Source organism: Lemur catta, chromosome 1 (genome assembly GCF_020740605.2).
Source record: "Lemur catta isolate mLemCat1 chromosome 1, mLemCat1.pri, whole genome shotgun sequence".
In the NCBI taxonomy this organism is placed as follows: domain Eukaryota; kingdom Metazoa; phylum Chordata; class Mammalia; order Primates; family Lemuridae; genus Lemur; species Lemur catta.
The window spans coordinates 274,780,691-274,805,693 of record NC_059128.1 but is presented as its reverse complement, the minus strand read 5'-3'; the positions used below and the strand labels follow the sequence as shown (position 1 = coordinate 274,805,693).

Sequence of the window (25,003 nt, the reverse complement as noted above, 5' to 3'; positions counted from 1 at the left end):
TGGAAAACTTATCATCACAAAACTGAATACCTTTTAAATTTTGAAACACGAAAATAAATTCACATATATACGTAAGCACCGGAAGGAGAAACTCCAAGTTTGGTGATGAAAACGGGAATGCACGTTGAATTCAACCTGGGAGGCAATCCCTCCATAAGGTCTTACCAGTTAAGACGGTCCCTTTCTGACGCAAGACCGAAAACTGTCACAACCATCCCCATACCAAGTCAATTTTCCTTCCGTTTGTTTCTGAAATTCACTACGCTTCTCAAAGTACTTAGTCATAGACTTGCTAACAAACTTGGCATTCTCTTGAAGACATTAAAACACTTTTGCTTTCTTCGTAACGGGGGGTGGGGGGAGTGCCACGGCGGGGGCATTACGCCATGTAACACTTTATCATAACTGAAATTCAATGTCTTTTAAAGAGCTTTGTAGCTATAAAGCTGTAGAAATAGGAAGTACTGCTCAATAGAGTTACTAATAACGACCATTACTAGTAATCATTAATAATGATTTGTGTTACTAATCACACCTCAAGTCACAGATTTGACAGGAAAATATTCCATCCCCGGACCACATTTTCCCTCCCCAAACCCGGTTTCTCCTTCTGACTCCTCCCTCCTCCTGCTCTATTTGTGCGGTCCAGCACTCGGAGGTATGTTTCCTCTCGCGACCGCTCCACGTAAGTGCGGAAGACGCACTGCAGCAGCACCGTCTGGGGAACGACAGAGACCACTCTTTCTTGTCATCTCTATGATCCTCTTTGTGACCAGTCGAACGACATCGGAGTTCCCTGCCAATAGTCCTCCAAGCCCATAGAGGACGCTGCAGAGAGCAGACGTTCTGGCGAGAGGCGTGGGCTGCTCTCTCTCTCTCTTTTTTTTTCTCCTCTCTCTCTCTCTCCAAGCATCAAGAGCGCGTGGGAGCGCAAGCGCATGCGTGCTCGCTGGTGCTCCATAGCGAGAGGGAAGACTCAACCCGGCTAGCGCTCGGGGAAGCGCGCGTGCGCCGGCGCGAGGTTGGCGCTGCCGGGGCCGCCGTGTGGGAGAGCTGGTGTGCTACAGCGGTGCGGGCCGCCGAGATGTTCCGAAAGGCCCGGCGAGTGAACGTGCGCAAGCGGAACGATTCCGAGGAAGAGGAGCGGGAGCGCGAAGAGGAGCAGGAGCCGCCGCCGTTGTTGCCGCCGGGCACTGGCGAAGAGCCGGGCCCCGGCGGCGGCGACAGGGCCCCCGGGGGAGAGACACTGCTGGGCCCGGGGCTGCCGCCGCCGCCTTCCGCACTGACACCAGGTCTCGGGGCTGAGGCTGGGGTCGGCTTCCCCGGCGGCGCGGAGCCCGGCAACGGACTGAAACCCCGCAAGAGGCCTCGCGAGAACAAAGAGGTGCCCCGGGCCAGCCTGCTCAGCTTCCAGGACGAGGAGGAAGGTAACCCCTGCGTTTCTGGCACCCGTGGACCTCCGCATCCTTACGCCAGACCCCCACCCCAAGTCCTCGCATTCCCTGGACGCCCAGCCCCCGAACCCCGGAACGGAACCCCTTGCCACCCGACTGGCTGCGAATCTTTCCCCGCCTCCGGCCTTCTGCTCCGGCGGGGGACGCGTTCCCGCGCTGCCACCAGGCTTTTCTTAACAACCGCCACCTCCTCATCGTCTTCCTGTGCATTTTCTACTCCGAGGGGCCGGAGCTCAGATCAGTCATTCCGAATTCTTTAAGTGGAAATTTAGTGTTCCCTGTTCTGCCTCTTTCCTGCCGGGTGTGTTTCAGGGAGAACTTGATTTGGGTCCCGTGGCTAACAGGTCTTGGCACCCTCTCTGAGCCCTCTGCAGGTCACTGTGCCCACGCCTCTCGGATGCTCTGTCCAGGCATCCTTGACCGGGAAGGCCGGGTTTGTAAAGGAGTACTAGGTTTGGGAACAGAAGTCTGGAGTTGCAACTCTGATTCCGAGTGACCTTGGGCCAGTCCCTTTTAATCGCTGAGCGTCAGTTTCCCTATAAAAGTAAATAGGCGTAGTGGATGTCTAACCTTCGCATTGGCTTTAGGAACAGGGAAAAGAGACGTTGTAGTAACAAAGCTAAGCAGTTTGTCCAATCCCTGTGAGAGGCCAGGCTGCAGTGGATTTAGATTTCTGATCTTAAATGAGCTTTAAATCTTTTTACTTCCCGAACAGTTGAGTGTGTATAACACGATTAATTCTCTGTTATGACAAAAGAAATTAAGGGTTTTGGAAATCTTGCACCTTGATTCGAGATGTTTCTAGCAAGGTAGGCAATTTGTCTTTGGCCTTTCTGTTATTTTTTATTTAGTTTGAAAGGAGTACAGGCAGATTTTTGTTTTTGAAGAGGATGGGCCATTTTTGTAAAGCGTTTTGCACTTGGTTTTTAAAATTTTCAAATCAAAGAGGATGAATATATTACCAAAACTTACTTTTGAAAAGTGATTTGCTCTCAGTTTAGTTTTGAAATAACTGTCAGCTTGCAGTGGATGTAGAGTTACTAAGACTTGACAGCACCTCCTGATTGTGGATATTTTTAGATTCCTTAGTGACTTGACGATTTAATTTTTCAGAAACATCCTAAATGACTTTTTTTCTCCTGAAGTAGATGATTTAAAGAAAACAATAAGAAATGGAAAATTCTGTGAAGTGACATTTTATTACTTTTTTAAAAAGTCTCAAAATCTTACTGCTCCAGATTAATTTATTAAGTTGACTTCAGTTTTTGAGAGTCTATGATAGATGTAAAATAACTTCAAATTATGTAATGATTTCATTACATGAGTACATATTTGGAAGAATTTATCTCAGTGGACCATAAGATTATATGAAAAAGGGAAAATATTTTCTGAAAATAGTTTATTTAATTTCTTTTTCAAGAAAATGAAGAAGTTTTCAAAGTGAAGAAATCAAGTTATAGCAAAAAGATAGTAAAATTGCTCAAGAAAGAATATAAAGAAGATCTTGAAAAATCGAAGATTAAGACAGAACTCAACTCATCAGCTGACAGTAAGTATTAGAGTAATAGGATTCTTTTGAAATACAAAATGAAAGCTCTTTGTTGTGTATCTTCTGAACTCATTTCAGGTGACCCTGTCTTTGTCCAGGGCCCACATTGAGTGCTGTTATTATGTTCTAACACAACTGCTTTTTAAATGCATTTTTAAAAAAGACAGAACCGTTGCTGCTGGAATGTTTCTGCTGCAAGAACTAAATCCTCTCCCAATTTTCCTGCTAGTTTACAGACTACTGTTGAACAGAGTCTGTACATTTCACCCTAACATACAAATTTATTTCTGTGTGAAGGAGTGTTGTAGGCATTCCTGTACTTGTATTTTATAGAGACAGGTTGTCAATTTCTTTGGCGGTATTTTCACAGAATTTAATTCTTAGAGAACTTTCAGGAATGCTCTAATATTGAGCATACCCGCACTCAGCAGCTCTATCTAATACATGGATGAAGGCTCTTCAGTATGAGGTAGACATTGTATTGTACAGACATCTCTTATGTCTCTCAAAACCTAAGTTTAAACATTTTTAAGTAGTTATTTTGTCTTTAGGAGAGTGGATCCATTATAATATTCTCTGGTCTGAGTTATTTTCATGCAAATGACTTAGGAAAGTCTTTATTTTATGGCATTGAAGATAAAATTATTATTTTCTATTAGCTTCTTACAGGCTCGTTGTGAAAAAGTATGGCATTATATCTCAAATTTACAATCTAGTTGTGGAGACAACATCACATAAATGTGTAATAGGACTCAGTGTTTGGCAAAATGTCCAATGAGTGGTCTAAAGGATAACTATCCTTTTTTTTCCAGAGGAGGGAGGACTGCTTTATAGAAAAATTGGGACTTGAAGCTTCATCTTTGATAATTAAAATTCCAAAAGATACAAGAGGGAAAGTATAGAAGTATGATCAAGGATTAAAAAGACTAAAGCTGTTTTGGAAAAGAACAAGTACACCTAACAGGTCAAAGTAGATGATTTGTGAAAGAAATAGTTAGAGGTTTAGTGTGAAAGACACGCTGTTGACAGATTGTGAAGGATGTTCAGTATTCAGTAAGGGATTTAGAGTTGCTGTGTTCAGTGGCTTGCCAAGATGGTGACATGATAAATGCCTTTTGAAACTTTAACCTGGTATTAACATGCAGCATGGGTTGGCATGAGGAAAGACTGGAGGCCTAAAGCAGTATAAACTCAAGGGCCAGCTTTGATCCATTAATAGCAGGTTTAAAAAGGTCTCAGTTGAGCAAGACAGAGGCTTTTCCTGACTCAGTGGGAAATTGTGGATGGGTTAAAAATGTTTGCTGTTGGTATGGGAGAAGACATGGTAAGAAAGGATTATTTGAGAAACATTCCAACAGAAGAACTGATTGGCTTGATACATGCTTTTGCTATTGGACTTAAAAGAAATAGTCAAATTTAGGCCCAGTGAGGTGGCTCACACCTATAATCCCAGCACTCTGGGAGACCAAGGCGGGAGGATAGCTCAAGGTCAGGAGTTCGAGACCAGCCTGAGCAAGAGTAAGACCCTGTCTCTACTAAAAATAGAAAGAAATTAGCTGGACAACTAAAAATATATAGAAAAAATTAGCCGGGCAGGGTGGCACATAACTGTAGTCCCAGCTACTTGGGAGGCTGAGGCAGGAGGATTGCTTGAGCCCAGGAGTTTGAGGTTGCTGTGAGCTAGGCTGACGCCAGGGCACTCTAGCCTGGGCAACAGAGTGAGACTGCCTCAAAAGAAAAAAAAACAGAAATAGTCAAATTTGAGCTTTTGTGCCACGGTGTCGTAGTTCGTTTTCTGCTGTTATAACAGAATACCACAGACTGGGTAATTTATAAACAATAGAAGTTTATTTGGCTCACAGTTCTGGAGGCTGAGAAGTCCAAGAGCATGGTGCAGGCATTTGGTGAGGGCCTTCGTGCTCAGTCATAGCATGGTGGGAGGGCAAGTGAGCATGTGAAACAGGATGTCCTGCCAAACTCATCATTTTCTCAGGAGCCTACTGTAGTGATAATGGCATTAATCCATTTCATGAGGGCAGAGCCCTCATGGCCTAATGACCCTTTAAAGGCCTCATCTGTTAATACTGTTACGATAGGAATTAAATTTCAACATGAGTTTTGGAGGGGGCATTCAAATCATAGCACAGGGTGACTGAGATTAATTATGTAGTATGTACAGAAATAACGAAGATGGGTGGGAAGAAGAATATTTTAGGGGAACTGATTATTTTGGAGTCTAGGAAACTGCCTCATTTTTCCTAGAACTTTGAGAACCAACTATATGTGATGAAATAGTACAAGAAAGGTTAGGAAAAGTGAGAACTGAGAAAGTCCTATTGGCATGGTGGCCATGTACTGTTAAGTTTAGAAATTGAAGCAAGTATGAGGTTTATGAGGCCATCCTCTGTGACCTCTTCCAACCTTCCACCCTCATATAATTCTGATATTCCACTCACTAGATAACCAAATTTATGTCCTCTCCAAAGTTGGAGCCTCTGTTTGTATTATAGATTGTCATTATTACTGAAATGTCTTTTGTTAATCAAATCATAATCCTTTCTACCTGCAACCCTCCTTAGCTAGGCAGAGATGAGTTAACTTCAAGAGCAATGTTGACTTGAAAAACCCATTTTTATGACATTCCTAAGGTAATGAGTTCACTCATTGACGTGAATTTGAGCAGACATAGCCAGTGAACAGTTAGAGATTCAGGTATGGTGCTTATTGAGGGGATAATGAAAAGTGAATGGAATTGATCAGAGAGCAGTATAAAGGAAAAATTACTGAGGACCAAAGATTTCTATTTTGTAATAAGCTTATATAGAGAGGAGAAGGTACAAAAGTTACCAAAGATACAATAGAATCAGAAAGGCCAAAGAAGAGAAGGGAGGAAGGTTTCAGGAAGATGATGGCCAGTTGTGTGTTGTTATGAACACACATAGTACATGAGTCTATGGCTATACCACCCTGAACATGCCTGATCTCATCTGAAACAGTACAAGAAAGGTCAGGGAAAATGAGGATCAAGGAATGGCTATCTGCAGGGTTGCTAGGCTTTTCTGTGGAGCAGGCATCTGATGGGAGGGAATGGTCCATGGCTAGGCTCTGTGCCTGCAGAGCTGTTTGTAAGAAGGAATATATTTTGCTAAATTGCTTTACAATACCACATATATGCATTAGCTGTGAGGTCTAAGGCCATTTGCTAGAGGTGAGGCATGAAAGTTGGTGAGGAAGTGGAAGGTAGCAGGTCTAAACTGCTTCTTTGGGAAGTTTGGCAGAAAGAAGTAGAGGACAATAGCTGAGGAGAGTAGCTAGAGGGACTGATGGCATCAAGTAGAAGTTCTTTTTTGATGAAGAGAAACCTTTGTGTCTTTGTAGACAGAAGAGGAGGAGGAGAGGGGGAGCCTGACCAGGTTTAGGGGGAAGCGGATAGTAATAGAACAAGTGTCTTGAAGTAGTCATGAAGGAAATTGAAGGCAAAAGGGGAGCCTTGAAAAAGGTAGTTTAGCATCTCTATAGAGATATCTGGAAGGATAACATGACCATTCACAAACACTAACCTATCACCTTGCTTTGGCCTTGTATTTGCTCAATCACAAATACTTGTGAACTTAATGAAACATTGACTCTTTAAAAATCTGCAGAAATCATTCATTATTTGAGCATGTCTGATATAGTAGAACTTTTGCAGTTCTATTTTCGGCCTGTTAAAAAGCCACTGATTTAGTGTGGGTTTAGAGCAGAAGGAAATAGGTAGTATTTCACTTCACTCAATCATACATCTGATAAAGTGAGTTTGAAAATCTCATAACTTTAGAATGCACTTAAGAAAGAAGTCTGTGGCTAACATGAAAAGATGCTAAATGAAAAAAGCCTAAAAAAGAATGACCTAAATCTTGATAAAGTTAAAAAGAGGGAGGGATATTGTCTCTGGGACTGTTATTTAAGGGAGTAGAATACGGTTTGAGAAGATGGGAGAACTTTAGAAGCAGTTTTCCTGAAGGGAACATGCTAAGGAAACAACAGAAGAATATCTCATATTTAGAATAAACTCTTGCTTTACTGTTTCATTATATTCATTGTGCCTATTGTGAGCATTACCAGGTTCAGTGCTTTAAGGTGAAACACTTTGATTTTCTTGATTTTGCCTTGGATGGAGGCCATAATAGGACTTACTTAGTTATGAGATATATAAACCAAACACTTTGATTTTCTTGATTTTGCCTTGGATGGAGGCCATAATAGGACTTACTTAGTTATGAGATATATAAACCAAGAACAGTTTATCATAGAGATGTAGTGGTGCCTCCTGGACCCCAATGGCAGGAAAGCATTCTTGAATCGGGTGTCAGGATTGTACTAGAACTGAGAAATAGAGAGCTGTCTTCTCTGTTCAGATGGAAGAATGTGGCCACTCCACAGCTCCCTTCCTAGTTTACATATGGTTGTTCTTAGTGTCACATACTTTATAACTTGTCTTTGTCCTGATTCAAGATTCCCAGAAAAAGAAGGAGGTTATCTCTGCTTCAGTCAGAAGTCCACACTAAAAAATTGAGTCATGGCAGTGGGGTCAGGCTTGCACGGTGTAAATGTAACTATTGGGGTCTCACCTCTTGGATAATGAGTGACAAATGGTTATGAGCTAAGAAGATATCCCATATAAGCGTACGTTACTAAGAAACTTATCTGGTCCATAAATGTATTATACCTTGCTCTTAACAGAAACTTGCCTTGAATGGGCTTAGGGGTTTAATGAAATACTGACACGTAAAATGAAATAATGCTTAAAAGAGGTCTGAGCTGTGGGAGTTTAGAGGAAGAAACAATTGATTTTGATAAATGACTAAAATTTTGATAAAATTAATGGAGGTAGGATTGAACAGGGGGCCTCAAATACATGCTTGTGTCCTCTATAGTGTTTTTACCTAATGTCTGTTATGCTATTTCATATTCATCAGTGTTTTAAGTTTTTTATAAACAGTTAAAATAATTCAAGCTCTAGTGGATTGAGCCCATAATTGAATAAAAAGTGACTATACGTTTTATTTTTATTGATCTTTTCAAAAATTTAGATGAACAACCTTTGGACAAAACAGGACATGTTAAGGATACAAGTCAAGAAGATGGTGTTATCATCAGTGAACATGGTGAAGATGAAATGGATATGGAAAGTGAAAAAGAGGAAGAAAAGCCAAAGGCTGGTGGAACTTTTTCAAATGCTTTATCTTCTTTGAATGTTCTCCGTCCAGGTATGTACTTGCAAATATTTATCACACCTGAACTAAGCCCTCAAGAATGGGCCATCTTTAAAGATGAATATTAAGGAAGGAGTTAGCTAAATGGTATTTCTTACAGTGACATTTCTGTTTGAAGCCAGGGTGTTTCCATTTGCAAATGTAGAAAATGGGAGAACTAGAAGTTACCCAACTTTCCCAAGTTTATTCACAATTTTTTTATTTAAGTAAATGGATCTTCAAGTAAATAGGTAAGTAGTCCAAATTCTTTTTTTTATTTATTTCAAATTAAGATTAGTTTTATGTCCATATTTTTCTTCCTTTTTACTTTTTTATTGGAAATAGTTTACAAATCTATCCACTGGCTAATCAGCTTTTGAATAAGTGCTTAGTAGCCAAATTTAAATTATGAAGAGGTACCATTTAACTCATAAAATTTTAATGTTTGTAAAATTTAAAAATGCCTACTCTAGGCTGGAAAAGTTGTGCTAAATTTTATATATATCTCACTAGTGGCAGTCTAATTGCTACAGTCCTTATTTGAAGCTATTTGGCAATATGAATCAATAGATTTCAAAATGTTCTTACCCTTGACCCTTGTCTTTCCATTTCTAGAAATTTATCCCAAGGAAATAATGTTTTTATTGCAACATTATTTGCAATGAGCAAAATTTAGGAAAAATGGCAGGAGGGGAAAGGCTTAGTAAATTACAGTACAGTTACTTGATGGGATATTATGTAGCTAGTTAAGTAACAATTAGGCAAGTAGCAAGGCATTAACTGCAACTGTCCAGGAAATATTGTTAAGACATTAAAAATTAAATTTATGTGGAAAAATAACATGGAGAAAAGCTTATGCTTTAATATGAAGAATAATTAAGTACAAAATTATATATACAATATGATTACAGGTGAATTGAAAACAATGTCTGCAAGAGAAATGTGCTATAAATCAAATAGTGCATTTAGGGTCTTGAGATTGTGGGTACCAGTTTTGTTATTTTTATTTGTTTTCCAGTTTAGTGATATGGTTTCATTGCTTTTATTTCTTAAAAAATAAAAAAAAATTACAGTTAAAATAAAACAGCTTTGGTAAGTTTTCCATTTTTCCCGTGTCCCACTCTTTCCTGTATATATTGCCATTGTATATTCTTTTTAGTTTCCTTAGTGAGTTTTAGCTTCCATTTACACTGAATTAAAAATATAAATCAATTGGAGTGCAGGCACCGTTTGGGAAGGGAGGGGGTGCCAGCAGCTGTGACCAGGCTATCTTGCATTATGTTACGCTTCATATTTTCAAGAAATAGAAACTTCATATCTCTACTACTGATATATTTTATAATTCTTACCATTTGTTTCCAGGAGAAATTCCAGATGCAGCTTTTATACATGCTGCAAGGAAAAAGCGTCAGATGGCCCGGGAATTAGGAGATTTCACTCCCCATGATAATGAGCCTGGTAAAGGCCGCCTTGTTAGGGAAGATGAGAACGATGCCAGCGATGATGAAGATGATGATGAGAAACGCCGTATAGTTTTTTCTGTGAAAGAAAAGTCACAAAGACAAAAAATTGCTGAGGAAATAGGTAATGTGATTTATTTGAATAGTAAGCGCATTGGCCCATTGCATTACTATTAAATGTGATTTGATATTATAGCCAAAAAGTATTTACACTTAATTAACTGTTTTATGTTAGAGGACTGTTCTTGCTTGGGTGCAAGTCTCTTACTGGAATTTTTTGAAAACTATAGCATGATTGTGGTAACTAACATTTATTAAACACTTCTTGTGTGGCTAGTAGTGTGCTAAGCACTTTACATGCATAAATTTATATAATTCAGTGTTGTTAGGCGGCATTAGGTTTTATTCTTCCCTTTGAGTTGATGTCAAGCTTACAGAGATTAAGAAACCTACCTAACATTTTAACCATTATGTTAATACTGCCTTTAGCTTCAGGGGATGCTGTGTTTAAACAAAGTCAGGAGTATCAATGAGAGAGGAGATCATAATAGACATTTTAGTAAGATTGAGTTAATAACAATAGTTTTGCTCAATTCTTGTGAAATATCAGGATAGCTTCTCTTCCCTCCCTCCTTTTTGAGTGTTACTTAACTTTCCTTTGTTGCTAATGGCCACAGGTATTGAGGGGAGTGATGACGATGCTTTAGTAACTGGAGAACAAGATGAGGAGCTCAGCCGATGGGAACAGGAGCAGATAAGAAAAGGAATTAATATCCCTCAGGTAAGAACTAAAGAATTCAACTTGAAAATTAAAAAGTAGATTGAAAAGCCTTTTTGTTTCTTTTCTTACAAAGTAAAAACATTCCATATTGAATGTTCGTCAATTCATTCAAGTAACATAATCAGGAAAATCACATGAAGTTATATATTCGTAGGCTTTTGTTCTTTTATTTTTTTTCTATATCAGAGAACTGTATATATTCATAGGCTTTTAGAGGAAACTGTATTATATTTTGCCTTTTGCAGTCAGAATGATGGAAGAATTTCCAGTTTCTTACATCAGTGTTTCTCAAAGAGATACTTCAACCAGCAGTATCACTGTCACCTGGGAGTGCGTTAGAAATGCAAAAGTCCTTGCCCCTGCCCCAGACCCAGACCAACAGAGTTACATACTCCCGGGGGGGGGGGGGGGGGGGGCTCCAGCAATCTGTGTTTAACAAGCCCTCTAATTGATTCTGATGTACGCTAAAGTTTGAGAACCACTGCTTTAGATAGACTTTTTCTTTCCTGTATAGTTTATTTTCAGGGACTTTAAAAATTTTGATTAAGATGGATTTCTAATGCAGAAACGTACTGAGATAGGTGAAAAATATCTTGCCAGGTAGTTATAATAATTTGTTTTATAGCATTAAGTAATACAGTGGGGAAAATTGCATAAATGAGTATTTTTAGGCAGAATTTGCATGCATTTGGGTGGTATTAAGAACGTAGTATATTAAGGAAAGTCTTGGACTGGATGTCAGGAGTCTTAGATTGTGATCTCTGGCTGCCCATTTATTCCGTGACCATGGGCAAGACATTTATCTGATTCCATTGAAAAGAAGTGGCCTTGGATTATTTTTAATGCCCCTTTCAACTCTAAACTTCTCTGATAATACGTTTTTCTGGAAATTACTTTTTAATACAGTGATTCCATCAAGAGACAGGACATTCATCCAGTGCTACTCTTATCTAATTTTGAATAATACTGCAATTATTTATTTTAATTACAGACTGTTTGGGAAATGGGTATAATTTTTGCTGTTAGATGTTTTTTTTTTTTTAATCCTAAAGGCATATTATTCTTTGCAAAGGTTTAGCTTCTAATTTTCATATCTGTCCCATTTCTTTTCTAGGTTCAAGCGAGTCAGCCCGCTGAAGTGAATATGTACTACCAGAACACTTACCAGACAATGCCTTATGGTTCATCCTATGGCATTCCTTATAGTTATACGGCCTATGGATCATCAGATGCCAAATCTCAAAAAACAGATAATACAGTCCCTTTCAAAACTCCCAGTAATGAGATGACTCCCGTTACTATTGATTTGGTAAAGAAACAGCTTAAAGACAGGTAGGGCAGATCAACTTCTTAAAGACCTGTCCTCTAGCTTTCTGTTCCCTCAGGCAACTTGTAGTCTGGGGTAGCAGATGCAGAACATCAGCAAAGAAGATTCACTGGCCCATCTTCAAACGCTAAACAGAAGATGACTTCATACTTTGTTCTGCTACCTTCTTGGATTACTTCTGTGGAAGCCTTGAAAAATTATAAAAAATGCCACTCCATGATTTTGTTGAAGACAGTTCTAAGTTTGCACCTCTTGGACTCTGAAAAAGTGTAGTCAAGCTATGGGGGGAAAAGCAAAAGAGTGAGATTTTTGGGTTAGCTCCCAAATAACTTTATACGAAGTCTGTAAACTGCCTTTTTTTTGGAGGAAAAAAGCAGTACACATGAAAAGATGCCATTCCAAGTATTTTTATGTTCTAATAGTGGAACTAAATGCATTATTATAATATTGCAAGAGTCCTGACAGCATAGACTTTTGGATGTAAATGTGTTATATTTATCCTTTTGTGTTCTTAAGGTTGGACTCCATGAAAGAATTGCACAAAACAAATCGACAGCAGCATGAAAAACATCTGCAAAGCCGAGTGGACTCTACCAGGGCTATCGAAAGATTAGAAGGGTCTTCTGGGGGTATTGGTGAACGGTATAAATTTTTGCAAGAAATGCGAGGGTATGTCCAAGACTTGCTTGAGTGTTTCAGTGAAAAGGTAAGAATGTAAAAATATTAATCTCTTTGAATAAGGCAAAATTAGGGAGGTCTAAATGGCCTTGTGTAGAACATTCTGTAATTATCAGGAAATATTCACAGAATTCAACTTTAGAAGTGGTGAAACTCGTGCTTCATTTTCTTCATTAGTGGCATTATCTCTTGGGGGCATTATAGTACCTTTGTTGAAAACAGAAAAAAAGATAATACCTCAAAGCACATTTAAATAAGGCTTTGGTGAGTCTTATCTCAATATAATGCTAGATTATTAGCCTACACTGAATTATTCAACTATAAGGGACTCATTTTGATGGAATTTTCTTTTTTATGGTTTAGGTCTAAACTTATTTTTAAACTGTTTCTACAAGTTATTCTAAATATGAATAAAGTTGTAAAATTTTGTTAGTTTTTTTTTTTTTTACTCTAGATGGTTGCCATTGCTGCTAATGTTTTCATCTTAAGTAAACCTGTGCTTTATTCATTTCAGAAACCATTCATTGGACATAATATTTTTTAAGGTCTCATTTCTTCCAAGTTCATTTTTTTCAGTATGATACTTGGCACAATTTTTTGCATTCTATTACACCGTTTATTGTTTGCGTTTTTAAAAACTAGGTGCACACAGCTAATTTCTCAAGTGACCTCGTAATTGATTTTTCTTTAAAATAAAGGTATTGTTTGATGTTGGTTTATAACCAACACTAGTGGACTTTGTAGCCTTATCTTTAAAAAAAAGAAAATTAAAATCATGGTCTTTAAATATCCTGTCTCTGAACTTTGGATTGGAAGGAACATTTCCTCTCATCATAATGGCTATGCAGATTAGCATAGAATTTATAAGCATATAGTGTGGTTAAATGAGTATTTTAACTTTTTTGTTTTAAATCTCTTTTGTTTACTTCAATACCCTAAAACCAAAGGCTGGCAAAAGAACGGTGCCAGACTGTGTCTTCCTGATGGGTTTTAATGGTTCCAGTCAATCTGCGGTCAGATCCAGCATGAGACAGCATTCGCCATGTCCTCTCTGTAGGATTTATCATATTTTATCCTTTTTTTTTTTTTTTTTGAGATGGAGTCTCACTCTGTTGCCTGGGCTAGAGTGCCCTGGTGTCAGCCTAGCTCACAGCAACCTCAAACTCCTGGGCTCAAGCGATCCTCCTGCCTCAGCCTCCTGAGTCGCTGGGACTACAGGCATGCGCCACCATGCCCGGCTAATTTTTTTTTTTTTTTATATATATATTTTTAGCTGTCTGTATAATTTCTTTCTATTTTTTAGTAGAGACGGGGTCTTGCTCTTGCTCAGGCTGGTCTCGAACTCCTGAGCTCAAACAATCCGCCTGCCATGGCCTCCCAGAGTGCTAGGATTACAGGCGTGAGCCACCGCACCCGGCCATGTTTTATCCTTATTACTTGGTTTCTGGAGAAGCAAATGCAGTTTGAGTTACGATATCCCATCTGGGCGATCAGTTGCTTAGGTTGGGGAAGAAACATAGACTTGACTGTATTCCTCTGTGCAGGGGGTTGGAGTCAAGATTGGAAGTGGAACCTAAGTGTCAGAGCTGACGGTCCTTCCTACTGGTAAAGCCCCTCTGAGCCCAGTGGGGACCTTGGGAGCTGGTCCCATAACCTTTGTGACTAGAGAAAGGATCTTTTTCTTAAACTATGTTTTTGTAAGTTAGGCTTTCCCTGGGGAGGTTTTTGAAGTACCTTGGCCTTTGATTTGGAACTTAACTTGAGTAAACTAAGACATTTGTAATTGCAAACACAGTTAACTCTAAAAAATTCGACAGTAATATGATCTACTAGATCATACCATTCTTGAATTAAAAAGAATAGTAGGATACCTACTTTATATAGTTTTTAATTGCTGAATTATTAGCGTACTTCATCTCTCCTTGATTATCCTGTCCTAGAGAAGTTACTTCAGGTTGTGCTAATGTGGCTATAGTCCCTTAGATGTTTTTGGAGCAGATCTTAAACCTTATATATTTTATAGTGATTACATTTTAATTAAAAGAGAGATAGATATACCCTCTTTTAAAGATGAGTATTTTATTTTATTCTGACATCTTCATATGCATTCAGTTTTATTAAGAATGTTGTTGAGTTGATAATACCATAAATTGTCATCTTGGAAATATTTAGGAACAATTGGATAGATTTGAATATTCAGTTTAGTTATTATACTAAAAAATATTATTTCAGGGTAAGATCATAAAAAGGTAAAGATTCCTTGTTTTTTCCTCTTTCCTTATAAGGTTTAAGTGGTTTTTGAACTTAGGTTTTAAATTATTTGTAAATCATTTTAACTTTGCATTGTTTTATTTCCCTATAATCATCTTTCCTGTGTTCTTTGGCTTAAATTTGATCCTAAAATAGTAATAATCAATAACAGTCTTGAGTTTGGAGAGGGTAAAGAAATTGTCACAGTGCAGACTCTTGAGATAAATCAGTATTGTTAAGCAATTTGAATGAGAGCTGAAAATGTGGTTCAGAGTTTTTATTCTCAGTAAAGTTTTCCTTTGAGCTTTGTTAAAGGCATTCCAATTCCTAAACAGAAAAACTACATTGTCAGAATCTTAACTATAAATTGGAAAATTAAATTCTGTGTGATGCCAGCTCAGATATGTAGCTCTTACAGAAGAGAAAGGTTAACAATCTCCAGGACTAAAAGAATGCTTGCTAGGTACATTTGTTTTTAGTCCTGCAATGTTTTTTTTTAAATGAGGGGGTGGGAAAGTGTATGTCACAATAATATGGCAGTAATTATTAAAGGGAAATCAGATTATAGTAAATTTTAATGATAGAGTCTCTGGACTCAGCTGTCAAGGATAATCATTGCAGATTTGGGGACATTGTTGCCCATGCTGTGGCACATGACTCCATCAGTTTGACCTTTCTGTGAACATTTGCTACTTTTGCAGTGAAATCATGCAAGTATATAAAATTGCTTTTATTACAGACATCTTTGTATTCCACCTGCCTTTTTTTATTTTCCATTTGCAGTCTGTTCAGTTCAGGAAGCTGCTATAACACTTGGTGCCAGTGTTCCCAAACTCTAAATAATGTGTTTTCCATTTGCACTAACAACCAGGAAACTAGAATTTCTGGTTTCCTCAGGTATGTCTAGTGGTCATTAGTGTTTTGTGAAAGTTTCATAGCATTTGGTTATAACATAAGGTATTTATAAAGAGAACATTTTCTGTTTGTTTGTTTTTTTTTCTTAAAGTTAGGTCTCATGTTCTATAAGCTTTTATATTCTATATGAATCAAGTAAATGCTTTAGCTGTGAATATTAACCTGAAAAAAATCTCTTGACTTTGTAAGCTGAGAATCCATGTGAAGAATTTTATTACAAAATATGGAAAAATTTAAACATTTGACAGGAAGGGAAGAACTTTCTCAGTTTGAGATATATTGATTTCAGACAGGTTAGTGATAGCTAAACATTTTATTTGCCTTATAAATCATTCCGTTTATGTTTAAAATGTATAATAAAGCTGCAAAATAGTTGAACATATTACTACAAGATACTTGGTACATATGAGTGGCAGAGCAATTTAAATGTCCAAAATTGGCCAGTTAGCAGACTCTTTGTTCTTACCTATTCAGAGCCATTGCAATGGAAATTATGCTGCTGAAAAATTAAAAATAGACATTTAAAAGACTTCTAAGTACTTAAGTATTCTTTAAAGAAAAAACATTAAAATTTTTGACATTACTTGTTCTCTCTATTAATATTGAAATGTTACCTTTCTTAACCAGACTTTTACTCCAATAACTAGGCACTGGACATTATTGGATTAGAAGAAGAACTCATGTTTCCTAAGCATTGTAAAACTGAATTGATATTTATGTGCTGTTGGGGATTCATGAATATTCTGTCCATAGAGAGGGTACTTTTTCAGAAATCCGGAAATAGAATGGAACCCTCAAATAAGTAAGCAGCTGAGGAGTTTGGTGTTACGGAGTGTGTTGTATTTTTACAGGTGCCACTGATTAATGAACTTGAATCAGCAATACATCAGCTGTACAAACAGCGAGCTTCCCGCCTTGTCCAAAGACGACAAGATGATATTAAAGATGAATCTTCGGAGTTTTCAAGCCATTCAAGTCAGTCCATCTTGAAGGTTTTTATTATTCATTAAACAACCTTGTTTACTTAGTGCAGCCTAATTGAAAATTAGAGATCTCAGAGCAGTTTTTTTTTTGTTTTTTTTTAAGAAACAAATTTCCTTGCTCTTATGTCAGGTAGATCTAAAAATTATAACAACATGTCCTTGAATTGTGTTTAAGAAAATATAGCTTCACAGAGGAGCTCAAAGTACATGCGATAATATGCTATCAGTCTTATTCTTCTTTGGGCATATTTTTTCATTCTCCTTTAGAGTATAAAAAACACGTTATTGGTATTTTATATTAAAATCACTATCTGTTTGGTCCTAATTGATTTTTTTGATTTCCATTTTCATCCTGTTCATAACACCAGTACAAATGCTGTTGATCACAGTGAAAGATTTTGAGTTTAGGGACTGGGAAAGTTTGTGGGGAGGGGGATGGGAGCTGTATTATATAACAAAATGACACAACTCCAAGATTAGGGGAGTTTGAGCTTCACCCTTTGGATAAAGCAAACTTTTTTGTATTTTCTTTTTAAATGTTCCTTTCTCTAGTTTGCCTTGTATAATGAGTTTTTTAGTAAGTCAGTTGATGCCTACAGTTCTGGAAATTTTGTGTAAAAATGTAGAAATTGAATTCCTGTTACTTTCATTATGACGTGTTATGGAAAACCAAAACTAATTTGAAACCTTTTTAAACAATTTAGCTGAGAAATTCCATTTTTTCCCATTTCCCTTCATATTCTTGAGTGCCCTAATAGGAATTTTCCTGGTGTGGATTCCTTGTGGCTTCTTTTGTCATCTCTTTGTTCCCATGTCACTAGTTTTCAAATGGAAGAGTGTATCACAATTACCTGATATTCATTTAAAATGCAGATTTCCTGGTCCTAGCCCTAGAGATTCTTACCTAGGTCTTTGGTGTCCAGAAACCTGCATGTTAAACAACCACTTCAGGTGACTGAAGTGCAAAGGACCCTAATGTTATTCTTTCCGAAAGCAATGCCTTGCCATACAAGGTGTCCTCCAAGTCAGAGAGACATTGGATCTCCGAGAAAGCATCCTCCTGTATATCAGATGGGTTTTAGAGAAGCATAAAGAGATGGTAATATGGCCCTCAGAGCTGAGACAGACTCAGCTGTGAGCCATATAAATATCTTTGACCTTCTGTTTTTGCCATACAAGTTTAAATCGAACTATTAACATTGGGCACCCGAATGACTAATGCATCCCTCCCAGATCACTTTTGATCCAGACAGAACCAGATTTCTGGGGCAGAATACAGGTAACCATTCAACTACGAAGGGAAGTCATTTACTTTTTAAATTAGATGGTTTGTGTGAACTGTGCATTTCATCAGATACCTTTCCCACCTACAATCTGTTATTCAGAATATGGAGCTATATACTTAATATGGAATTTGAAGAAGAGTTGAATGATACCTGTTAATTAGACTGAAAGTTGGAAATTGAAAGATAATGGGAAAGTGAAAAATACTATTGTAGAGGTAGTATGTATTAATTGCCAGAGATTTGAGAAGAATTGCTGAGATACTGAAGAATCAATTCTGATCTTTTTTTTTTTAAAGAATAGCCTGAAAGTTATGTGTTTAGATTTATAAGCACTTGTGCACAATTACTATGTATAGTTCTTACAGAAATGAAGGAGGTTATCACTTGCGTCATCTACATTCACGTATCTCCCCAATATACATTTTATAAAATCTGTAAATAAGCAATGTTTAAGTAGGTAATGAGTAGTCTTTAAAATATTTTTTTAATGAAAGATACCTCTTAAAGAGTCAGGAATTATTTCTATAGTTTGGGATATTTTAGCTAATTTATCTACTTCATCTAGGGTGTGTAGTGAACTCATAGTTGAGGTGGGGCTGGAGCATCTTTCTTGTTTACTGTAGTAATCTTCCATTGTAAATTAGTGAACTCTGGCACACATCTTCCTAATATCAGAGCTATTTTGAATGAATGAAAAACTCTTTTAAAAAAAGTCAGCTTTTGAAAATAATAGACTATGATAGTTAGGATACTCTGAAGTAAGAGCTGATTTTTGGTTTTGTTTTTCCTGCTGCTGATTTTGGTGACATATTTCTGACATCAGAGAAAAAATATGCACAAGCCTTTTTTTTTTAAATGAACAGACAGCTAGCTAGCATGTCTTAAATGGATGTCTTTTGTCTTACATGAGAACCCTCTTTCCCCCAATCTCTTGGGTTGTTTATTTCCCATAACTATTCTATACTTTGCAGAATATCTACATAGTGTGGAACTAAAATGTAAAAATGAGAGAAGTATAGCAGACAGATGTTTCCGCCATCCCTTCTACCCTAGACAAGATTAGAGGAGTCTTTTCTGATGAAAGAATGGAGAAAAGACCCTGAGACACTAACAGCTGGGAGTCCCCAATAAAAGAAATGGCTTTCCTACCCAGTGATGTGATGGAGTTGCTTCTTTTAGACAACTCCCACCTATGCACACAGAGCTTCCAATCTTGCTTTTATATGTGAACAGGCAATTAATAGTCATCATAAAGACCAACACAAGTAGTAGAACAAAAGGACTGAGGAAAAAGACAATGTGGACAGCAGCAAAAAGCTTTAAAACGTAATTGAAATGTTTTAAAGGTAATAGAAGGTATCTTACTCAATACCAGTATAGAATGCTATAGAAGAGGAATATTGTAAGAATAAGAACCAACTCTTGGAAACTAAAAGTATGGTAACTGAAATATAAATTTAAATAGAAGAATTGGAATCTAAAGCTAGAAAATTACCCTAGAAAGATTTTTTCTTTTTAAAAAAGGCCAAGTGTGCCATGAAAGAGTAGTGTTTGAGAATGTGTAAGTTGGTCCTACTCAGATACAGTTTTCAATCTATACTTTTGCCTTGTTCTAAAAGTATTGATAGAGTAAATTTCTACAAAGCAAAATTAGAATAAAATAGAATAAATTATTAAACTCTTGCAACAAAGCTGTTTTCCTATGTTTTCCTACCTATGTTTCTTTGCTCTCATTTCATGTCATTCAACATGTGATGCTTAAGTTCTTCCTTGAAAATGTAATCTATTATTTTTCCCTTTGCACAGGTAATTTTTATTTTTAATTTATTTGGTCATCATGATAGCATAAACTAGTCTTGTTACTTAGACATAAAAATAGTGAGTAAGCCCAGTTGCATTTGTGTAGGGTTGCCGGACTCTTAAAAATGAAATCAATTCTTGAACTTTCCTACTTCTTTTCATGGGAATGCAGAATAACACTGAGATTTGTTCTAACTAAAAACCTACCCAGTTTACCAGTTATTGCAGAATTCTGCTGTTGAGATTAGCAAGCAGTCTATCATAATGGCTTATTCTGTGCAAACTCTTTCCTCGAGATTGTTGAAGGAAGGCTTTTAATTTTAACCATTGCTGTTTTACAGATAAAGCTCTGATGGCACCAAATCTTGATTCCTTTGGACGAGATCGGGCACTGTATCAAGAACATGCAAAACGCCGGATTGCAGAGCGGGAGGCCAGGAGGTAATTCTAAAAGTACTCTGTTTGGGAAATGCTTGCTTGTTTTGGGAAGGGAGGAATCTTTTTCATGTGATTTGGAAACTTCATGTTTGTTATTTAGGACTCGTCGTAGACAAGCCAGAGAGCAAACTGGTAAGATGGCAGATCACCTTGAAGGCCTTTCCAGTGATGATGAAGAAACTTCTACAGATATTACTAATTTCAATCTGGAAAAAGGTTAGACATTTATTTGGAAATGAAACTCGTTGTCAGTTTGGTTTCTACTTGGGTGTGGTTTTTACCATGAAATGGTTTGGATCTTTGTGGCCTCTACATTAGAACCCAAACACTTTTTTTTAATTGCAAAAACTTGTACCCATTTTTATTAGTGAATATCATGATGAATTCTCAAAAATAGGGATAACACCTTGTCAAAGGGTTTACTTAGTACTTGAATGATAAATGATGTTATTCTTTAGAATAGTAGAATTTTAAGTGACCAAAATATGTGTCGGATTCTGAGGGCAGCTCTAACTTCAGCGTATTTGGGCTGAAAAGGTAAAGGTTGGCAGTAGACCTGAAAAAAACTCCTGATTTATAGAGTCATGAATCATTTGAACCTAGAGGAATAGTTAGTATTATGTGTGAGGCATTTCCAGAAGGATCTCCAAATAAAAGTCTTCATTTCCCACCATAATTATTTGTAATTATATTGCCTCCAAGCCATTTGAAACTTAGTTGGAGAATCTTCTTTTTCTCCCACTTTTTTTATGGTAAAAATTCCTAAACATACAGAAAAATTTCAGGAATAGCACAGCAGTCACCCATATCCCTATCCCTCAGATTGAACAATGCTTGCCATTTCATCAAGTTTGCTGTATCTCTGTACACGTGGGTGTGTGTGTGTGTGTGTGTGTTTTGCTCAACCATTTGAAAGTAACCTACAGACATCATGGCACTTCACTCCTTAAATTTTCAGCATGTTTTTCCTAAAAATGAGGATATTTTTCATTGTAATCATAGTGCCATTATCACACCTAAGAATATTAACTAAAATTTTTTAATATCATGTTGATATTTAATTTTCCTCAATGGCATCCACAGAAAACCTCTTTTAGAACCGTTTTTTGGGGAGTTATTTTGTGGTTTTCATTTGTATTTTCCAAACCAAGAGTCACCCAAGGTTTATGCTCTGCATTTGATTGTTACATTTTTTCATCTGGAATAAATGGGTATCCATGACTACTCTGCACATTCACATGACCTTATTGCTTGTTTAGGACATTAACTTTTTGAAGAGACCAAACCACTTGTCTTGTAGAACATCCTACATTCTGGATTTGTTTGTATGTTTCCTCATGGTATTGTTCAACTTGTTCTTCCATTCATAGTATTTCTTGTAAATTGAAAGCTAGGTCTGAAGGTTTGATTAGATTCAGGTTCAGTTTTTTTTTTTTTGGCAAGAATACTTAATACAGGATGCTGTTTCTTACATAATAGCACATAAAAAATGTTAGATTGTCCCACTATTATTGATGTTAAGATTGATCTTCTGATGAAGTTTGTTAGGACTTAATCTCTCCATTATAAAAGATTTCCTTTTCCCAATCATCTGAGGCATCATATTAATATCTTATTCCCAAATAAATTTTCCCTTAAAGATCCTAGCATCCATTCAGCTGATGCTTGTGTGTGTCAGTTATTACTAATATAATCACCAACTGACTTTGAAAGAAGCAATGTCACCAATCATGATGCACAGCTATTGTTTACACAGTGATTTGTAGTCTAAAGCCAGCAGCAAAGTTTGTATTTTATGCATTTATTCACAGTTAATATACCAGGTAACTGAAATTTGAACTATGTTTTTAGGGCACAGGTATTATTTAGCTAAACCCTGGTAACAGAAAATTGTGCATGTTGAAACTGTTCAAAACGAGGACTGGCTGCACCTTAGATTGCATAATAGACAAATTGAAAGCTAAATTACCTTTGTTTGTCTTTTCTTCTAAATTGTGATTAATAGCCCTTTGTTAATGAGCCTATCTGATCAATAGTAAGGCTACAGAGAAAACACTGAAAGTATTGAACTGTTTTTTCCTACTTCATGCTAAGTCATGGTTCTCTGTGGGGTTTTACATTGTTTTTAGATCGCATTGCAAAAGAATCCGGCAAAGTTTTTGAAGATGTCCTTGAAAGTTTCTGTTCAATCGACTGTATTAAAGCACAGTTTGAAGCATGGCGTTCAAAATACTACATGTCCTATAAGGATGCTTACATCGGCCTTTGTTTGCCAAAGTTGTTCAACCCCCTCATAAGACTGCAGCTCCTCACTTGGACTCCTTTGGAGGTGGGTAGCTTCTGTCACTGTTAGAAAGCAATATAACCTGATGTCTGGATAGTATTACAGATACTATATATGTATAATCTGTATTAATTAATTATAGCCTGTGCCTGATTTCCCCTGAAAAATGTTTTGCTTAAGCTTATATCTGTAACTCTTTAATCTCCCCAAGACCTACTCTCCTTCAGCTCCCTCCACCTGGTTCCTCGGGGTGCACCACCCCGCTCGGAACCTCCCATTCTGGCCGCAGCCACCGGGGAGCAGCAAGCGGGAGGAAGTAAGAGAGAAACGCCGGCAGGAAGCGGCCGCCTCCCGCCGCCCGGCGCCAGCCGCAGCCGCCCAGGCTGGAAGGCGAGACTGGCGCCGGGGCTGCGCGGGCTTCTCCGGCTCCGGACTCCGGGCCTGCGCCTGCGCCCGCCCCTGCTGCGCCCTAGCCCGGCCCCCGCGCCCCGGCCTGCGCCGCCCGCCCTTCCCCGCCACCCGGGGCCGAGAGGCCGCGCAGGGGCGGCCGCGTGGAGGTGAAGGGGAGGAAGCACCTACCAGCTGCTGCCGGACCCAACGCCACATGCCCCTGTCGTCGCCGGCCCGGCCCCCGCGCCTGGGGCTGCAGATGGAGGCGGACAAGCCAGAGGGGGGAGCGAGCGAACCCCTCAGGCTGAAGTTCCTCTTGTCGCCGCTGTCTCCACCTCACTCCCCGCGCCGTGTCCCCATCCCGCCGGGCGGCCCGAGGTCTTACAGGCGCGGCCTTGGCGCCGCCCCCGGCAAGAGTTACAGATATAAGCTTAAGCAAAACATTTTTCAGGGGAAATTAGGCACAGGCTATAATTAATTAATACAGATTATATCTGGGTATAATCTTATGATCTTTCCTTTTAAATTTCATACCTTCCCAAAAGAGCTATCTGTTGCTTTTCATTTGATACATAGTTCCTTTCTCAGTCAGCTAAAATTTTATGTAGTGACACTGGAATATGAACATAAGTACAAAGAACTTGGTCCTTTGATCCTAGAGGAACTTAGAACCTGATGGGAAAGTGCAGTGAGGCAGTTACGAAATGAAAACCTGGACTAAGTCAGCGGTAATGGAAGTCGGGAGGGTGAGACGTTGATAAACTTAGGAGGTGGAATCAGTAGGCCCCATTGGCCTGGTATCTAAGGGAGAGGACTAGGATTAGACTATATAGGTAGGTCTAGTGGTATGTTTACAGTATGGTTTCGGAAGTTACCAACATATGGGTAGAGCTGTAGACATGATTAAGATTGGCTGGATTGAAAGTGTAAAATATAAGAAAAGAAGGCTGAGCCTGAAGCCCTAAAAACACAACTGAAAAAAATGTGAGCTCTGGGAAGCATTCAGCTCACAGCTCCTGGATGCTCTTTGCCAGACCTTGTGAAGTTTTACCCTGTGCCTGGGTGTCTTGGTAGACAGCAAAGGCTAGAGGCTGTGTGTATTTTGGAGTTGTTTTTCTGTGTAGCCCACTCCGGTCCCTTAGCTTCCAGTTCTTGTCAGCCTCCCTGAACTCCATGTTCTGTCTCCTTTACTCAGCAAGACTGCTCTGCTGTTCTGAACCAATAGCTCACTTCGTTTGATTCCTTTCTTTCATGTGCTGCTTGTGGTTCTTTCTCTGAAAGTGGATTTCATATTTTGTCCAGTTTTTAATTGTTTACAACCAAAAGCTAAATCCAGTCCCTGTTACTCTTATTATGGCTGAAAGCAGAAATGGCCACTATTTTAAATGTTTGGGTAACCATTTTAATATTTTTTAGGCAAAATGTCGTGACTTTGAGAATATGCTGTGGTTCGAATCTTTGCTGTTTTATGGATGTGAAGAAAGAGAGCAAGAAAAAGATGATGTAGATGTTGCACTACTACCTACCATTGTGGAAAAGGTGATTCTTCCTAAACTAACAGGTAAATCTCCTGTTTTCTGAGTTGAACATTCAGACACATTGGCTTTTCCAAACCTATTTTTAAGAGAGTTTTTAATACAGAGCATATTTTCTCATAGAAATTGCCTGATAAATGATATTTACTGTATGGCCCAGAGATGGCTAAAGGGTAGGGCGTTCTTATTGTGGGACTTGAAGGCCCTTGAGGTGGGCCTGTGGGAGTAATTGATCAATGGTTGAGTTTTAGAGACTCAAAGACTGCCTGGAGCAAAACTGAATACATAATTAGAGAGGGGATATGCGTTTATCTGGGGAGCAGTTTCATCAGTTTCTCAAAAAAGATTAGGAATCATTGATACAGAAACCTATATTAGAAATAAGTTTTGAGTTTAGTTAGAAATTCTTGCTGCTGAGACATCTCAATACAGAAATCCTTTTCCCCCAATGTTTATTTTCTCTGAGTAGCAGAAATAGGAAGACTATATTCTTGCTCCACATCCCTCCCCTGTCCCTCAGAATTCCCATAGTTAATAGGACAAAGAAGACTGACACTTACATTGTAGAGAGAAAGGAAAAATAAATTAGAATTGGCATTACAATTAGAGGACTGCGTGATACAGATTTAAGTAAGCTGT

At 38.2% G+C, this 25,003-nt stretch overlaps 1 protein-coding gene across 1 annotated transcript in view; it reads left to right on the top strand.

The window, feature by feature from the left end:
* Window positions 1–897: 897 nt before the first annotated feature.
* PAXBP1 (PAX3 and PAX7 binding protein 1) overlaps window positions 898–25,003 on the top strand; it is a 32,962-nt gene continuing 8,856 nt past the window's right edge. Inside the window, exons 1-12 of the mRNA XM_045540557.1 lie at window positions 898–1,427; window positions 2,875–3,003; window positions 8,076–8,252; window positions 9,600–9,821; window positions 10,375–10,478; window positions 11,593–11,810; window positions 12,322–12,511; window positions 16,500–16,623; window positions 20,059–20,158; window positions 20,256–20,371; window positions 22,285–22,484; window positions 24,246–24,390. Of these exons, the coding sequence (XP_045396513.1) occupies window positions 1,085–1,427; window positions 2,875–3,003; window positions 8,076–8,252; window positions 9,600–9,821; window positions 10,375–10,478; window positions 11,593–11,810; window positions 12,322–12,511; window positions 16,500–16,623; window positions 20,059–20,158; window positions 20,256–20,371; window positions 22,285–22,484; window positions 24,246–24,390 (2,068 nt within the window). The 5' untranslated portion in view covers window positions 898–1,084. The remainder of the gene's footprint in view (window positions 1,428–2,874; window positions 3,004–8,075; window positions 8,253–9,599; window positions 9,822–10,374; window positions 10,479–11,592; window positions 11,811–12,321; window positions 12,512–16,499; window positions 16,624–20,058; window positions 20,159–20,255; window positions 20,372–22,284; window positions 22,485–24,245; window positions 24,391–25,003) is intronic.